The sequence below is a fragment of the Purpureocillium takamizusanense genome, chromosome 2 (assembly GCF_022605165.1).
Source record: "Purpureocillium takamizusanense chromosome 2, complete sequence".
Classification (NCBI taxonomy): domain Eukaryota; kingdom Fungi; phylum Ascomycota; class Sordariomycetes; order Hypocreales; family Ophiocordycipitaceae; genus Purpureocillium; species Purpureocillium takamizusanense.
The window spans coordinates 4,686,278-4,700,532 of NC_063069.1; the positions used below are offsets into that span (position 1 = coordinate 4,686,278).

At 53.7% G+C, this 14,255-nt stretch overlaps 4 protein-coding genes across 6 annotated transcripts; all 4 read right to left on the reverse strand.

Annotated features, from left to right (window-relative positions):
- Positions 1–2,833: 2,833 nt before the first annotated feature.
- On the reverse strand, positions 2,834–3,511 carry JDV02_003205 (uncharacterized protein; the record flags this gene model as incomplete). The annotated part of the gene is made up of 2 exons (XM_047984310.1): positions 2,834–3,405; positions 3,460–3,511. The coding sequence occupies 2 exons, from the start codon at positions 3,509–3,511 to the stop codon at positions 2,834–2,836; spliced, it is 624 nt and encodes a 207-aa protein (XP_047840284.1).
- Positions 3,512–3,719: 208 nt separating this feature from the next.
- JDV02_003206 (uncharacterized protein) lies at positions 3,720–5,924 on the reverse strand (the record flags this gene model as incomplete). Its single annotated transcript, XM_047984311.1, has 7 exons — positions 3,720–4,401; positions 4,465–4,569; positions 4,639–4,691; positions 4,753–4,832; positions 4,893–4,970; positions 5,172–5,365; positions 5,416–5,924. The coding sequence occupies 7 exons, from the start codon at positions 5,922–5,924 to the stop codon at positions 3,720–3,722; spliced, it is 1,701 nt and encodes a 566-aa protein (XP_047840285.1).
- A 1,407-nt stretch (positions 5,925–7,331) lies between these two features.
- Positions 7,332–11,104, reverse strand: JDV02_003207 (uncharacterized protein; the record flags this gene model as incomplete). The annotated part of the gene is made up of 12 exons (XM_047984312.1): positions 7,332–7,724; positions 7,778–7,956; positions 8,005–8,293; positions 8,370–8,441; positions 8,510–8,972; positions 9,061–9,165; positions 9,241–9,299; positions 9,370–9,449; positions 9,508–9,585; positions 9,641–9,819; positions 9,918–10,906; positions 10,979–11,104. 12 exons carry the CDS (start codon positions 11,102–11,104, stop codon positions 7,332–7,334), a joined length of 3,012 nt encoding a protein of 1,003 aa, XP_047840286.1.
- Positions 11,105–11,833: 729 nt separating this feature from the next.
- On the reverse strand, positions 11,834–13,912 carry JDV02_003208 (Cellulase). Of its 3 annotated transcripts, XM_047984313.1 has the most exons (5): positions 13,393–13,912; positions 13,297–13,338; positions 13,118–13,232; positions 12,434–13,047; positions 11,834–12,353 (listed from the first exon to the last, which is right to left on the reverse strand). In XM_047984313.1, exons 1-5 carry the CDS (start codon positions 13,462–13,464, stop codon positions 11,931–11,933), a joined length of 1,266 nt encoding a protein of 421 aa, XP_047840287.1. In that variant the 5' UTR covers positions 13,465–13,912; the 3' UTR covers positions 11,834–11,930. The 3 variants fall into 3 exon arrangements, with proteins under 3 accessions (XP_047840287.1, XP_047840288.1, XP_047840289.1); XM_047984314.1 differs by having other exon boundaries at positions 12,434–13,232; positions 13,393–13,608; XM_047984315.1 differs by having other exon boundaries at positions 13,118–13,338; positions 13,393–13,608.
- Between the last annotated feature and the right edge of the window lie 343 nt (positions 13,913–14,255).

The following is a 14,255-nucleotide window of genomic DNA, read 5'->3' on the forward strand; positions in this document are numbered from 1 at the left end:
AAGAGAAAGAGAATGTTTGTTGGGGAGCACGGTGGCCTGAGCACGCGGGCCCTTGCCCTCGTTGCTTTTTCCTCTCTCGAGGATCGTGTCGCGGCGGGTTGCGTGCGTGATCCCCCATCTCCCTCTCTCATACCTCCAGACCAGAATATGCACTCCACAGATTCAATCGTGCGATCAGACCCCATCCTATCCATCCCGGCCAGAGCCCGTTTCCTCGCCTCGCCTTGCCTTGCCTTGCCTTGCATTGCCCTTGTGGTGTGGGGAGAAGGACCGACTTGCAAAACGAAATAACCGGCCATGACTGGGATGTGATGATCACTGACCCGTTCGTTCGTTCCTTCCCTTTTACCGCGAGGAAGGCATCGACCGGTGCCAGCCAGCCAGCCAGCCAGTCGGGCAGTCACGAACCTCTTGCATGGGCGGCACTTGCATATTTGCATACTCCGTCCATTTTCGGGGTCACGCTCTCCTTTGTGTCCCTCTCTCTTGCTTTCCTCCTTGTTTCTGTTTCTCCCCCTCCCCCCCCCCCCGTCGCGAGGAGCTGCGCTCTCCCCCGAACTCGCAGTAGTGGCTCTCATCATTGCTTGTGAGCTGCAGCTTTCCTTTGGGGCCACGGGCTATCGCAGCCAACGCGCGTTTTGGGACATCCGGGCGGCTAATCCCCGTTGGTCCGCCCGCGCCCCCGGCAGATAATCGTGATTTATTATCTCAAAAGGCTCCCGAAAAAGCAAGATCCCGGCAGCGGCTCTTGGGGTCCCTGTCTGCCCTGGGGGCGCGCAGGTCGAGGCCCCCACCCTCCTGAGCGATGCTCACGATCGAGGATGGGAGTACCCATCTTGTCCTCTTTTTTTTTCTGCTTGCTGTACTGCACTGCCAACAACGGACCTCGACCGAGGGATTCTCCCGTCGAGCAAGTTTTATGTCGGAGGGGTAGACAGGCGCGTCATTTTCATTTTCACAGCAGTTTCATAGCGCTCGCTCGGGCAACTGCTCTCACGCTGTCACAAAATGACTCTGGGGCGGTGCAACTGGTCAATATTATCAGTAACAAAGCAACTAGCATCGGACGTGTTCCATCATGGCACAGGCACGTCTCCAGCTCAGCGACGAGTCTCAGTCCGTGGGGAGGGGAGTGAGTGGGTGGGTGATCACGCCGATGTGGCTGAATCGCCCGAGACATTGATAATCACTACAAGAAGTTGAAGCTTGAGCACGGCCGGACAAGTTTGCAGTGCCTCAGATCGAGAGGCATCGAATGAGTCTCACTGTAGTCTAGTTGTCTATGTACAGATCAGTCATTGCGGCGTTCTCAGCATGCTTCACTGTCGGCCAACAACTTTTCGGAACGATGATGTCGCTTGGTCTTGTTGCCAACTTCCCGGCCCGCTCCCCCTGTGCTCCATTCCTCATCAATATGATACCTCTCCAATACTTACTCTATTAGTCTAGCGCTATTCAATCTCTTCCGGCCCTTTGAAACTGCGTAGAGTCTTATCTCCATTCGCAGCCACCGAGATGCAGCGGGTTCCACTTACACGCGGACCACACCAGCGTGTCCGTACAGCACGGCAGGGCTCCTTTTCTCCCGCATATCCCGCCTGGATTTTCGGTACCATAAGAACAAACAGCCGAGGACTGCCATCGTGCCGGCTGACGCGCCGACTGCGATGCCGGCGATATATCCAGCTGCGACAGAGGTGTCCCAGTCCCCAAATGGGCGGTCAAGTCGATCGCCTTTTGCCGAGGCGTTCGCATTCAACGGCCACGTTATATATCTGTCGACTTGTGAAGTCGGGTCGACAGATGCCGTTGGGGCCGATGGAGGCGAGATTGGCAACGAATACGACGAAACGGCTGCCGTCGGTACAGATTCTGGTATGGATGAGAGGACGGATAGTGAGTGAGTCGCATTCATGTTTCCACCACAACGCTCTTCGCCTGTTGAGCATTCCGATTGTACCTCAGCCAACGGCGCCAGCGAACTTGAAATAGGAGAGAACGCGGCGGTTGATGCGCTTGGATGAGAAATCGGCGTAGGTGCAATGGCTACCGTCATTGATTGCGCAGGGGTCGATCTGGCAGCACCCGATGAAGCGCGAGGGCTGGAAGCGCCATCAAGCGGCAAGAATGTCTCCGGTGTATAGATAGGAATAGTCCATACTTAGGCACCTAAGAAGCCGAATGAACCGCGGCCACGAGATCATATATGGGATCTTACCTCAACCGCGCTTCAAGACCCTGTGTTTAATGAGAACCCCATAGAGGCTGCGCGATACCCGCATGCTGTACTTTGCGTGCCATCCCGTCGTTACCGAGCGTCGTACAGCTCGAGCCAACGCACATCTTCTATGGTGGCCATCCCGTGAGCGCAATTGCCGTGTCTAAGGCATCGCTCCCGCCACTATCACGAAAATGTTAGACCGTATGGACCAAACTGGGGCTTCTAGGCCTGTTCCTCAGCCGTTCAGAATGGACGGAGATTGCAAGCTCCTTTAGTGGGCGTAATGGGACTGATTTGTGCAGAGGCATCATAGACATCTTTGAGGAGTTTCTGTTCACGCGCGTTGTGTTTTAATTCTTCTATATACTTTTCGCCGCCCCCACGAATAACTTTTTAATCCGGCTTAGTTAAGTGATGAGCCAATTCCGGGCACCCATTGATTAATAGCCACTTTTGGTTTCGTGTCCTGCTGTATTGGACCGGCTCTGGTGTACCACCAACCTTGCAGCAACGTCGAATAAGCAAATGCCGCCTCGCCCTTCAACGCAGCGTCTCGCACGCCGAGATCCCCATCCAGATTTCCAACCGGCCCAACTTTCTCTAGAAACCTGCTCAGTGCTGAACCCGACGTTTCTTCCTCGCCCCAGTAGTCACGCAATCGTCCTTGCTCGTTTCCTTTGGATAAAACAGCTCCTCCAAGGCCTTTTCGCTAATCCCTGCAGGGATGTGGTCGTCATCCTGCAGAGCATGGTCGATTTCCTTGTCTTTGGAATTCTGCACCGAGGCAATCCGCTCATCAATGGCGGCACGTGCCATGATCCGCACAAGGTGGGTGGCCTTGTTCTGGCCGATTCGGAGCACGCGGCAGAACGCCTGCTTCTCCTGCACCGTGTTCCACCATGGGTCGACGATGATCACGCGGTTCGCTGCGGTCAAGTTCAGCGATTGTCCGCCGCTCTGCATCGTAGCAATCTGGAGCACAAAAATGTTAGGAATGGCCATAAGGCTGATGAAAGGGGCGCTATGGCTTACGAGAATCTTCTTGGACGGGTCCTGCTTGAAGTCATCCAACGCGGTGATCTTCTGCGTCTGCGTCATTGTGCCCACGTAGTAGAGGAAACTGCCATTAGCCAGCTCTAGCATGCGTCCAAGAACCTTGGCTGTCATGATGAATTGCACAAACACTATCATTTGTTAAAACATCCGCTTTTCGGAGGTCAACGGGTCAGGTATCGTACCTATGATCTTGTCGTCGGGGTGATCCTGCTGCCATGTGCCCACGACCGCCATGGCCGCGGTCAACTTGGAACTCGGAAGCAACGTGTACGTGCGGTCTAAAGCAGACGCAAGGAAGCTCCCATTCTCGCCCGCGTCCCGTGAGGGGAGCACACCATTCGCATCGCGACCCGGTTCGCGAAACCCGGGCGGCTTGCTACTCACAATGTGTGCCAGTGTCTTCAACGTGCGAAGTTCACCAAGCTCCGCCTTGCAATCAGGCTCATTGCATGTTCCTCCACCTTGCTGGCTGGTGGTAGAAATAGCCAAGGATGCCTGGCTCTCTCGAACCTGACGTCGGTTGATCGCTGCGCTTTCTTGCAACGCGACAATGTAGCATTCTGCGCAGTAGCAATGTCGGCACTGCATATTGACTCATGTTAACATCCTTCCTGGTGCTTCTCCAGACGTGCGCAATGACACTTACCAACTCCAGCTGTACGGGACGAATCGGGGGCGTCTGGAGCTTGCAGCGCGAACAGGTGATGTGCTTCACACTCTGTTCGCTCTCAATCAGGTCAAGTAGGCCATGCCAGTCAAAAATGCCCCCGAATACCGCTTCGGGTAAGCTTTGAAGAAGATCAATCCCTTTCTCGTACCCCGAGAGGCAGCGAGTGTCGCCGCCGGTTGTCAACAGTTGCGTTAAGATGGATACCTCTCTACCAAGCGTAGACAAACCTTGTTTCAGGCGTTGTATTGTGGACAGCGTGACCTTCTCACGAAGGAATCTGTCCAAATTGAACGCGTGAGAGGCTGCTTGTCTCAATCGTGTGAACTTGGCATATTGCCAAAGGGCTTCTTCATTGGCCTGTTCGCGATCCTCTGGCAAGTCCCGCTTTCTCTTGACTTTCCGTCGTGCAGCTTGAATTGCGCGTATCTTCTGGTCGAAGTACTCGACAATTTCACTATTGGATATAAGGTCAGTCACTTCAGATGTCGCTACCAGACTGTAGGACTAATTCTCGTACCGTGCGAGAATCATCTCTTGCTTTGATAGCGGAACCCAGATGTCACAGATGTTGCTTTTTGGGAGATCGAGAAGTTGGTGACCTAAAAATGTGTCCTTCAAAGTTCTGTAATGAGGTGTAAGTAAGACTAAAACAGAGGAGCTGGGCAATACAAAGAAATGGTCAGTCCCTTACCGGCGATACATGATCATCGAGACCAGGGCCTCAAAATTGTCGTTCGATCCGTCCTATGTGGTGGTAAGCTCAGCTAGTGACATCCTCGTCTGGCAACCACCAACTTTGACGTACCCCTTTCATGTACGTCTTTTTGAAAGAGACCAGACTTTCCGTGAAGTGACAGCGAAGAAACTTCAAATAAGGATAAAATTCTTTGCATGCAAGGTCAGTGAGGCTCTCTAATGAGAACATGCATTTGACGGTCTACAAACCTTCAACGGAGTTTGAGAGTGGAGTGCCGCTCAGAGCCCACCGATGCTTGCCCTTCAGCGCACAGCACACTGTCGTGCCTATGAAGGTTAGTTCTCGAGAAGAGCCATCTAGATGTCAGCCAGTGTCTATGTGGCCATCACTGCTGCCATCGTTGATGCCATTGCTGGCTTTCTCAGATGGCTTTGCTCGTGTTGGCCACATGGATACGGGCTGACTTCAAATGGCTCTTCTCTAGGTCCATTAACTCGCACAGTCAACGGGGCTAAACCAAGACATACTTCGACTCGCGAGGTTTTTGATGGCGTGAGCCTCATCCAAAACGATGCGATACCAGTTCACCTGGAACATGATTCCTTTCTTTCTTTCGAGCTCCCTGTTCAGAGCCCTCTCATTACTTGCATAGCGCTTCTCGATATCCTTGATTGTGCCGGCTTTCGGGTACTGGGCGCGGAGCTCGTTGTAGGTGGTGATGCTGATCATCTGTTAGAAGTGCCTCCATTGTCGTGCCGGTGTTCCGCTTACATGACTCTTTTCTTCTTCATTTCTCTGTTTGGGATAGTTTCCTTGGAGTTGTAAACCATGATTGAACCAGGCTTCTTCATGTGCGTTTCCACCTCAGTCTTCCACTGCATGGCCGTCGCTTGGTTTGGAACGACAACGAGTGTTGCGCGCCAGAACTCTTTGCTATCCGACTTCGACGGCGGATTCGAAGCCATGCAAGTAAGGGTCATGACTGTCTTCCCAAGACCCATCACATCACCAAGCAGCCCACCAGACGGCGCTACCTGGCTGCGCTCTCTGTCCAGCATCCAGGCCGTCGCAGTGATCTGGTAGCTGTACAAGGTATTGCGCATTCTGGTGTGTCGCCACATACCGTTTTCTGCCTTTATAAGCCTTTTGAACGTCGTCCGCACGGCGTACTGAAGATCGACCTCTTGTGTTGCCGTGCGGCGACTGTCAGCTCCCTCGGGGATGCTCTTCTTGATGAGCTTGAACTGATCCTTCCAGCTAGCGGCAGAAATGGTCGGCATGCTTGGTGCATCGGCTCGCGCATCTTCGTCGAGAGTATGCAATTCAGTCTGCATACGTTCAAAAATGCGATACCCTTGAGCATGATGGTTGTTGTTGTTGGCGTTGTGTCGTGGAGCGCCTCTCGTGGAATTTGAAGCTGCATCTCGTGTTGGGCTAATGGACAGCCGTGCCCGATGCAAACGGTTGTATTGAAAGGGGCCGTCAATGGCAGAGGAAACATCGATGTCCTCTTCTTCGTTTATGTCTTTGATCAGCTCGCAAATTTCGCGGAGTTACGTTTTTGTAGGTATATTTTATCTCACCATCTTGATACTTGTCATCTGTGTTGTTGCCATCGGAATCTGATGAGTCTGAGCTAGAACTTGAGTTAGATTCTGGATTTTCGACCAATTCTGAAGAGTTATTGATGTCCGCGTCATCAAACAGTCTGGTCAGATCCGTGGACGGGGGTGGTGTCGTGAAGTCTCGACTGTTTCCTCCCCCAGCGTTGGCTCTATCTGGCTGCTCGTCATATTCCTGGGGAGGTTCGCGGCTGTGGTGCCGGCGGGGCTCCTCCATCCCTGTCGTCGACGGACTGTAGCAGTCCTACTTAGTCGCTGAAGTCGGGGCGGAGGAGGCGAATGTCCGAGAACGACAAGGTTTCAATAGGGAAGGCTCTGATTTTGACGTGCGTCACCCGATGCATTAGGAAGGATTGAAGGTCGAGCTCTCTGTGAAGCCAGCTGGGGTTGGAGGAGAGTAAGCAAACGCAAGGGAGAATCTCTGTGAAGAAGTGAGCTGATGAATGAGAAATTGAGCTCTGTCGCCTCTGAGAGGGAGCCTGTAAGTTATAAGAACATTCACTCGGTGATTCAGTGATGTGCGTTTTTGCGCTCGCTGTGGCAACACAGCAAACGGACTCGCACTCTTGCTGTTCAACTGTGCCCCTCAGGTAGCTGGACACTCCTTCACAATTTTGTTCCAGTTGGTGCTGGGGCCTTGCGTTCTATTGTGTCTCTCAACGTGTATACATTGCGGCATTGATTGTGGTAATGCCCATCCTGCCTTCCACTCTCTACCCGCAGCGGCGATTCGTCATGCTTATGTTATATTAAGTTGTGAAGTTAAACTAACTCCAGTCTCTTGTGCTTAACGGGCTCTACTTCTTTCACAACAGTCGATCATGAATAGATGCGAACTAGGGATTTGACTGTCAAAAGGGTATTAAGGCATGAACCCAATGTCCGTTAACTGCTCTGGAGGTCACTCATGACCTGTGTGTCAACTAGCCGCCCTGTTTAAAAGAGTGCCCCCTGCACGGTCCTGGCACCACATCGTGCCCTCACACTTGTCCGACTTGCATCTCTCTCCATTTTCCTTCTTCCACTCATCCCCCCAGCCCTTCAGCCTACTATAAAACGAACCGCTCAGTTCTTCTTCTTGCTCAGGCGGCCGCGACCACCCGGCTTCGCACCACGCGGTGCCCCCTTTCCCTTCTTTGGCTTCTCCTTTTCCTCCTCCAGCAAATCGGCAATATCCGAGACATCAACAGGGCTGTCGAAGCTTTCGTCTTCGTGAGAATTAGCCTGCAAAGCGTGATTAACCTCGGCGGACTTCAATCGCTGCAATTCGGTCACCCTATCGTCCATTCCGCTAGCGGCGATGATGCGGACAAGGTGGCATATCTTTGTCTGTCCGATGCGGAGGACGCGCCCGAAGGCCTGGTCTTCCAGGACGTGGTTCCACCAAATGTCAATGAGAATGACACGGTTGGCGATCTGGAAGTCCTTTCCTTCGCCGCCGCTCTGCAAGGTAGCAACCTAAAAATTGTGTGTGAGCGCGAGAGTCAGGCTTGGGAATAGAGATTACGCACCAACACGTGCGGAACCACCGTATTGCCATCTTTCAGCACCACCTTACCCGCCGTAAACGCATCAATGGCTCTCTGTCGTCTCTCCCCTCCCATGTCGCCGACAAGGTAAAGGAAGCCGACATTCGCACCACCAAGCATCAAGCCGAGGAGTTTGGCCGTCGCCACGAATTGCGTGAAAACTATGAAACGTAAGTGAGGGAAACTCACATACGAGTTGAATGACATACCCACGATCTTGTCGCCGGGGGCCTCGGACAGCCATGTGGCGATGATAGCCATCGCCGCCGTGAGCTTGGTACTGGGTGGCAAAGGGTACTTGTCTTTGCGCAAGGCGCAAGCTACAAAGAAATCACCACTCTTGACTTCACCACTGCCCTTGAGGTTGACGCTGTTTCCCATGCTGTCCCTTCCGGGTTCCTTCAACTTCTGATGCTTTGCCTGTCGGGCGACGTGCCTAAGAGTCTCGAAGTTTAGCTTTGCCTTCATTGGCTTGCCACAACCGGGGCCCAAGCAGTCCTAGTAGAGATCAAGCAGTATGATATTAGCATGCATTTGCATTGCCTGCTGCAACGAGTTGCAAAACGGGACGCACCGGGTAAACCTTGAACTCGAGCTTGATTCGATTTTCTTCGCTGAAGCAGACCTCACAATACGCATGCTCGCACTATCCATGTCCAATGGATCGAGATTAGCAAGAAAGCTAGATTACCTGTAGACAATTACCTGACGAACCTGTTCCAGGAGTGTCGGGACCACCAACGGGTCGTTCATGTCCGCGTTACAGCGCACACACTTTGAGCAGATTTTGGCCCTCTGTTCATCGGCAATGAGGCTAAGCAACGCTCCCACATCAAATGCGCCGCCGTACACGTTGTCATTCCGATCGCGAACATGTTGAATGCCCACCTCGTACTGTTCCATCGCGTCCTTGGTGGTCTGGTTTGCGAGCATCTGGTCGATTAGTGGCACAGTGTCCCCAAGTGCGTGCAGTTTGCTTTGAAGGTCAGTAATTTGTTCCAAAGAGAATGACGCGCGCAGGAGGTTCTCGACATTGAAGAAGTGCGATATGAACTGTCGTCGCTTGACAATGTCGCTCGCGCCTTTTTCGGTCTTGCCCGTGGGCGAGTCGGCAACACAGTCCTCGTCATCTTCTTCACTGTCTGACTGTCTCTTCCCGAAATGAACATCCAGGGCTCTATGGCAGACCACACGAGAGGTTAGAGAAAGGCGATCATGCGCGATACTAGTGAGCAGGTTCAAGGGCTAGCCCAGTGTATACGTACTTCGCAAGGATCTTCTCTTCTAGAGAGAGTTCGACATGGATATCATAAGTCTTGTATCCTGGCAAGTCATCTAAGCGCCAGCCAAGAAAGGTGTGTTTCCACGTTCTATGCATGGAGTAGGTCAGAGGAAGGCCCGTACGGAGACTCGACGCGATCAGCAATAGTATACAGTATACGCACCGGCGATACATGACCCTGGTGACCAGATCACGGAAATGACTGTTGACCCGGCTGCCGCTCTACAGTTGAGGTAAGCTCAGTGAACAAAAGATGTCAGCCTTGTGCGGCGATAGCACGCTGGTTGCTGACCATGTTCATGTACTGCTCTCGAAAACTTCTGGAGCTCTCCATGCCGTCGCAGCCTACAAACTTCAGTAGCGGGAAGAACTCTAGAGAATATCAGCATGACCGCAAAGAAATGGCGAAGAATGAATGGCCAGTGCTGACCTCTCGCAGTGTTGGCGATTGGGGTTGCAGTCAATGTCCAACGGTATTTGCCTTTGAGCGCCAAGCACGCAAGGTAGTCTGATCTCATCAGCACGATCACATGGATCATAGGCACTTGCTAGTATTAACTCACTACTTGTTGTCTCCTTTGTGATCTTGTGCGCTTCATCCAGTATCACTCTGAACCAATGGACGCAAAATAGATGTCCTGGGGTGTTCGATGCGTTAGCTTTGCGACGGCGTCCGGTACCACGTTTAGTCTGGTTGCGCGGATTTGGATACTGATCGCGAACTTGCTGATACGTGGCGATTCTAAAGATTCATCTTCGTTAGCAAGTTTCTACAACACGGAGAAGCACGATTCTCAGATGAGGGCTGGGGGGGGGGGAGGGCTCAGTAATATGACTGACACGATGGTACGCCTGCTGCTGGAACTGGGCCTGGAAAATTTTCCGGTCGAGTCGTAGATCGTTGTGTCATCCGCCCATTTCTCATTGCAGTGCTTCTCTACCTGCCTTGCCCACCTGACTGCGTCGTCTCGGCTTTGGACAACGACAAGTGTGGCCTTGGCGTACGTTTGCAAGTCTTCCTTGCTAGGACGGTTTCCCAAGATGCAGGCGAATGAGATGATGGTCTTTCCCAAGCCTGTGCCCAAGGCCAAAATCCCGCCAAGCGGTCTGCCTGGCGTGCACTCGCGCTCCAGCATCCACTTGGCAGCGGCGAGCTGAACTGGCCTGAGGGCAGTCTGCATCTCCTTGTACCTCCAGCTGTTGCCTTCTGGTTTCATGGCGTTGTGACCAAAGCAGTACACGGATTCGCTGAGGTCTTGAAAGTCTTTTGTGCTTTGTTCCCGGTCTTTTAGCGTTTGAGGGGGTTCCCCCTCGGTCTTCCGAATTGCCTTCTTGATTAGTGCAAGCTTTTTCCTGTTGGATTTCTCGTTGATATCATCGCAGTTAGTCGGAGTGCGGTCAGTTGCCACAGAAGAAAGCGGATTGCTAATGAGCTCGGTCATCATCTCTTCAAACTCCTCATCAGAGGGTGGCGCTCCCTTGGCGCTCCTTTGGCTCAGCCCCTTGCTTTGGCGCTGCTGTTCTTTCTCATGTTGTCGGTGCAGTTTGCGGGCAAAGAATTCTTGTGGATTTTTGATGTACCAGCGAGTCGATTTGGGCTTTTGGGCATCAGTCTTGTTGATGTGTCCGTCAGGGCACTCATCATCCTCGTCCTCGCTCTTCGTCCCGTCCGAATCTTCGTACTGCGATCCGTCGTCCTTTGAGTGAGAGTCAGCATCGCCCATCTCGTCATCCGAATCCGTTTCTTCAGTCTTGTATTGCGCAACGCGTGCAACCTTGCAGGCTCGTTCCGTCGTGGCCTGGGGCGGGTCTGGCTTTCGTTTGCTTCCCTGAAGATTTTGCGTTAGCCATTTGGATGGAAATTCAGGAACTAGCACAGAGTAAAACGAATGTGAACGCACATCCGTCGGGACATCAGGTGTGACAGGTGGCACGGTTCCTGGAATTCCGTTCAAAGTGTCATTATTCACGAAGTTTGTCGTGCCGGACGTTTCGGCCTTGTTCTCTAGAGAGCCGGACGGCGCCATCTTGACTTAGGAGGTGAAGTTCACGATGTCCATGGGAGCTTGAAGCGTTGGCACTGTTGGCAAGCGAAGTGTTAGCAACCTGCTGTGGAGTTGTGGCTGGCCAAAACTTTGCAATCGTGCAGTTGTTGTGGTAAGAGGCTCAGTTGCGGGAGTTGGGTTGACGGCTTGTGAGTTGTCTCGCAACGCAGTTGCTGTGGCGAGAGGCTGTTGCGGGGTCTGAGTGAACGGCTGAGAGACGTTGCTAAGACGCAGGAGACGGCGCAATCCGATACGCTCTGTGCGATGTATTTAAAGAGAAGAATTTAAACCGCTCTGATTTCGTGCGAAGGCTGGATTGTGTAAGTTGTGTGAATGTGTGAAGTCAAAGTGCTGCGCAACCCCATGGGTACACTATCAGGGTGTTGTGAGGTGAAGCAGAACAGGTGGGCATGGACGAGTTGGTTTCCTGAGCACTGAGGTTGACAGAGCCTGTTCGCTTTGCCCTACACGCTGCCAGTGAATCAGGGCGCGAGGCGAGTGGTTTTTGGGTTGGCTTCCACAACCGTTTGCGAAGAGCGCTCGCCTGAAGATCCTTAAGCTTTGGGTTCAAAGCGAAACCAGTATTCTCTGATATGGACAGCATTTCCCAATAGTGAAAAGACAGACAGTGCCGGTTTCGAAAGACATCTTCTCGCCCACACTTGCTTCCTACATAGGCATCAACGGGATGAGAATATCAACATATTAAACTCTTCAAACGCTATGGTCTCTATGTCTACAGTGTGTTCTATATGTACATGTATACCTGTGACGTGTATATCCAAACTCCTGGGCGTCACAACCAAGACTACAATAGCGTAGCAACCGCCATCGCCAGCAAAAGCCCTACGGCCGAGCCGCTTGCCCTCAAATTACCCGACCCATTATCCTTCTTGTTATTCGGGGCCGCTGTCGGACTCGGCGATGGTGCGGCCGAGCTCTCTCGGAAGATAGGCTGCGACGTGCTCGTGGCGGCGTCTGCGCTCGTGGATGTCGGCGCGCTGAACGATGAGGACGAAGACGGGGCGTCGACGGCCCTGTCGGTGCCAAACTTCTTCATTATGCATTGCGACATGAGCTTGTTGTCCGTGTAGGAGCCCGCCTTGCCGAGCGGCGTGAGAGTCATGATGTAGTTTCCGTCGAAGCTGCCCGCGCCCCAGCCCACGAAGCCGATGAAGACGTCGGTGTTGTCCGCGATGAAGTCGTTTTGAGCGCAAAACTTTTCCATGCACTAATACGCGATCAGTCAGCAAACAAAAAACAACTTGCGAAAAACGTGCGCGACTTGCACCAGACTGCATGTGCACGTACCGTGGGGTCCATGGAGGCGCCAGTCTCGGAGACCATGGCCTGGCGCTTGTTCTTCCTCAACCACGTCGCAATCGTCTTGAAGCCCTCGACGTTGTCCGTCGTGCACTCGGTGTGCGTACCTGAGTTGTTGATGTCCAGGTACTTGTGCAGGTCGAGCAGCAGGCCGTCGGTGCTGCCGTCCGGGTTCTCGATGGCGGCCAGAGCCTCGGCGCTGCCCGTCGACACAAACGTCTCGGCGCTGGCAAAGTTGGTGCCGGGAAGCAGGATGAGGTGCTTCTTGGCGCCGGCCTTGCGGATCGCCGTGACGGCCGCCTGGCAGCTCTTGGCCCAGAGCTTGATGTCCAGGTCGTGGGGCTCGTTCATGAGGCCGAATACAACCTTGTCGTTCTTGGCGTACTCGGTCGCGAACTGGCTCCATAAGCCGGCAAAGACTTGGTCGCTGGGGCCGCCCTGGCCGATGATGCCGTCGTCGTAGCGCCCAAAGTTGTGGAGATCGATCATGCAGTACGCGCCGGTGTCGAGGCAGGTGTTCATGAGGTCATTGTACACCTTGAGGTTCTTCTCGTACAGCTTGCCGTCGACTTGCCCGTTGGTGATGAATTGCCACGTCAAGGCTGTGTGTTGGTTGAGACGTTAGGTATGCGGCCTTGTCTCGGGGGCACGTCAAGTATCGCGGAGACTCACGCAGGCGGAAGATGTTCATCTTGTTGTTTTTGACAAAGTGCTGCATCTGACCCTCGCCGTCGCCGCCCCCGTACTGCGCAAGCGGGATGGACTCGGCCTTGGCGGGACATTTTCCCTATCGCGCGTGTTAATCACAGCATATTCAGCGCTTGTTTAATCGATGACGCGGGGAGTCGAACATTGATGTCGCAGCCAAAGTCGATGCCAGGAATTGCGACGCCCTGCACCACAAGTTAGCCGAGCCATGTTACCCTCTGACGGCCAATGCCACCCACCAGGTATTGTATCCCGGCTATTGCGCGTGAAGCCAGGCCCAGGAGCGCCAGAAGGCGCAGTGTTGTGTGCATGGTTGGCGCAAGACCGGGCTGTCCAGAACCAGCCCCAACCAAGCCCCTCTAGTATGTGATGAACGAAAGTGACGAAAAGTGACGAAAGTGAAAGTGAGGGCCCCCAAGACGGCGCGAGGGGAGGGGGATGACGACGTTCAAAAACAAACTGTCTTGGACCCTGCCCGGGCCGGGCTCAGTCGCAAACGATCAAGTGGGACCCCGGGGGCGGATGACACGAGCGACGGCTGAAAGGGCCGATGATGCCCACCCCTGGGTGGCGTCCCGTAGTTCCTTGGGGCCGTTGCTTTCAGGGTGCTGCTCATCACGCGTTCGTCCATCCATCGCCACGGAGCAGCGGAAACAGCGGGTGTCTCGGCCGACCGGCCCCCCCTTTTTTTTGGTCCTCGCCGAAACGAAACAGCGCCGAAGCGCCGCTGCAAGGCAGAGAGGCTTAGGAGGATGCAGTTGCGGCTGATGGGGGCTTGTCTCAATCGCATGAATTGCGAGTGGCGCTCTGGACTCGTGTTGCGCCATTAGTGTCAGCGTGTGCCCTCTTTCGTATCCATAAATACGATTCGGTCAGCCGCAAAAAGGAGGGTGTCGTGTCGAGAACTTGGTCGTGGGAGGGACGAGCTTACTCGCCAAGCGGCCTAGTCTACGAGCGAGTCAATGCAGGTCGACGGCGGAGGACGGGAGGGTTCGGTGATGGTTTCAAAACATTTGGGCTCAACTGTCTCACGGCGCGGGGCGGAAACACGGGCAGCCCTACGAGTCAACGAACATACGCAGTAGCCACGCTTGCTACGATG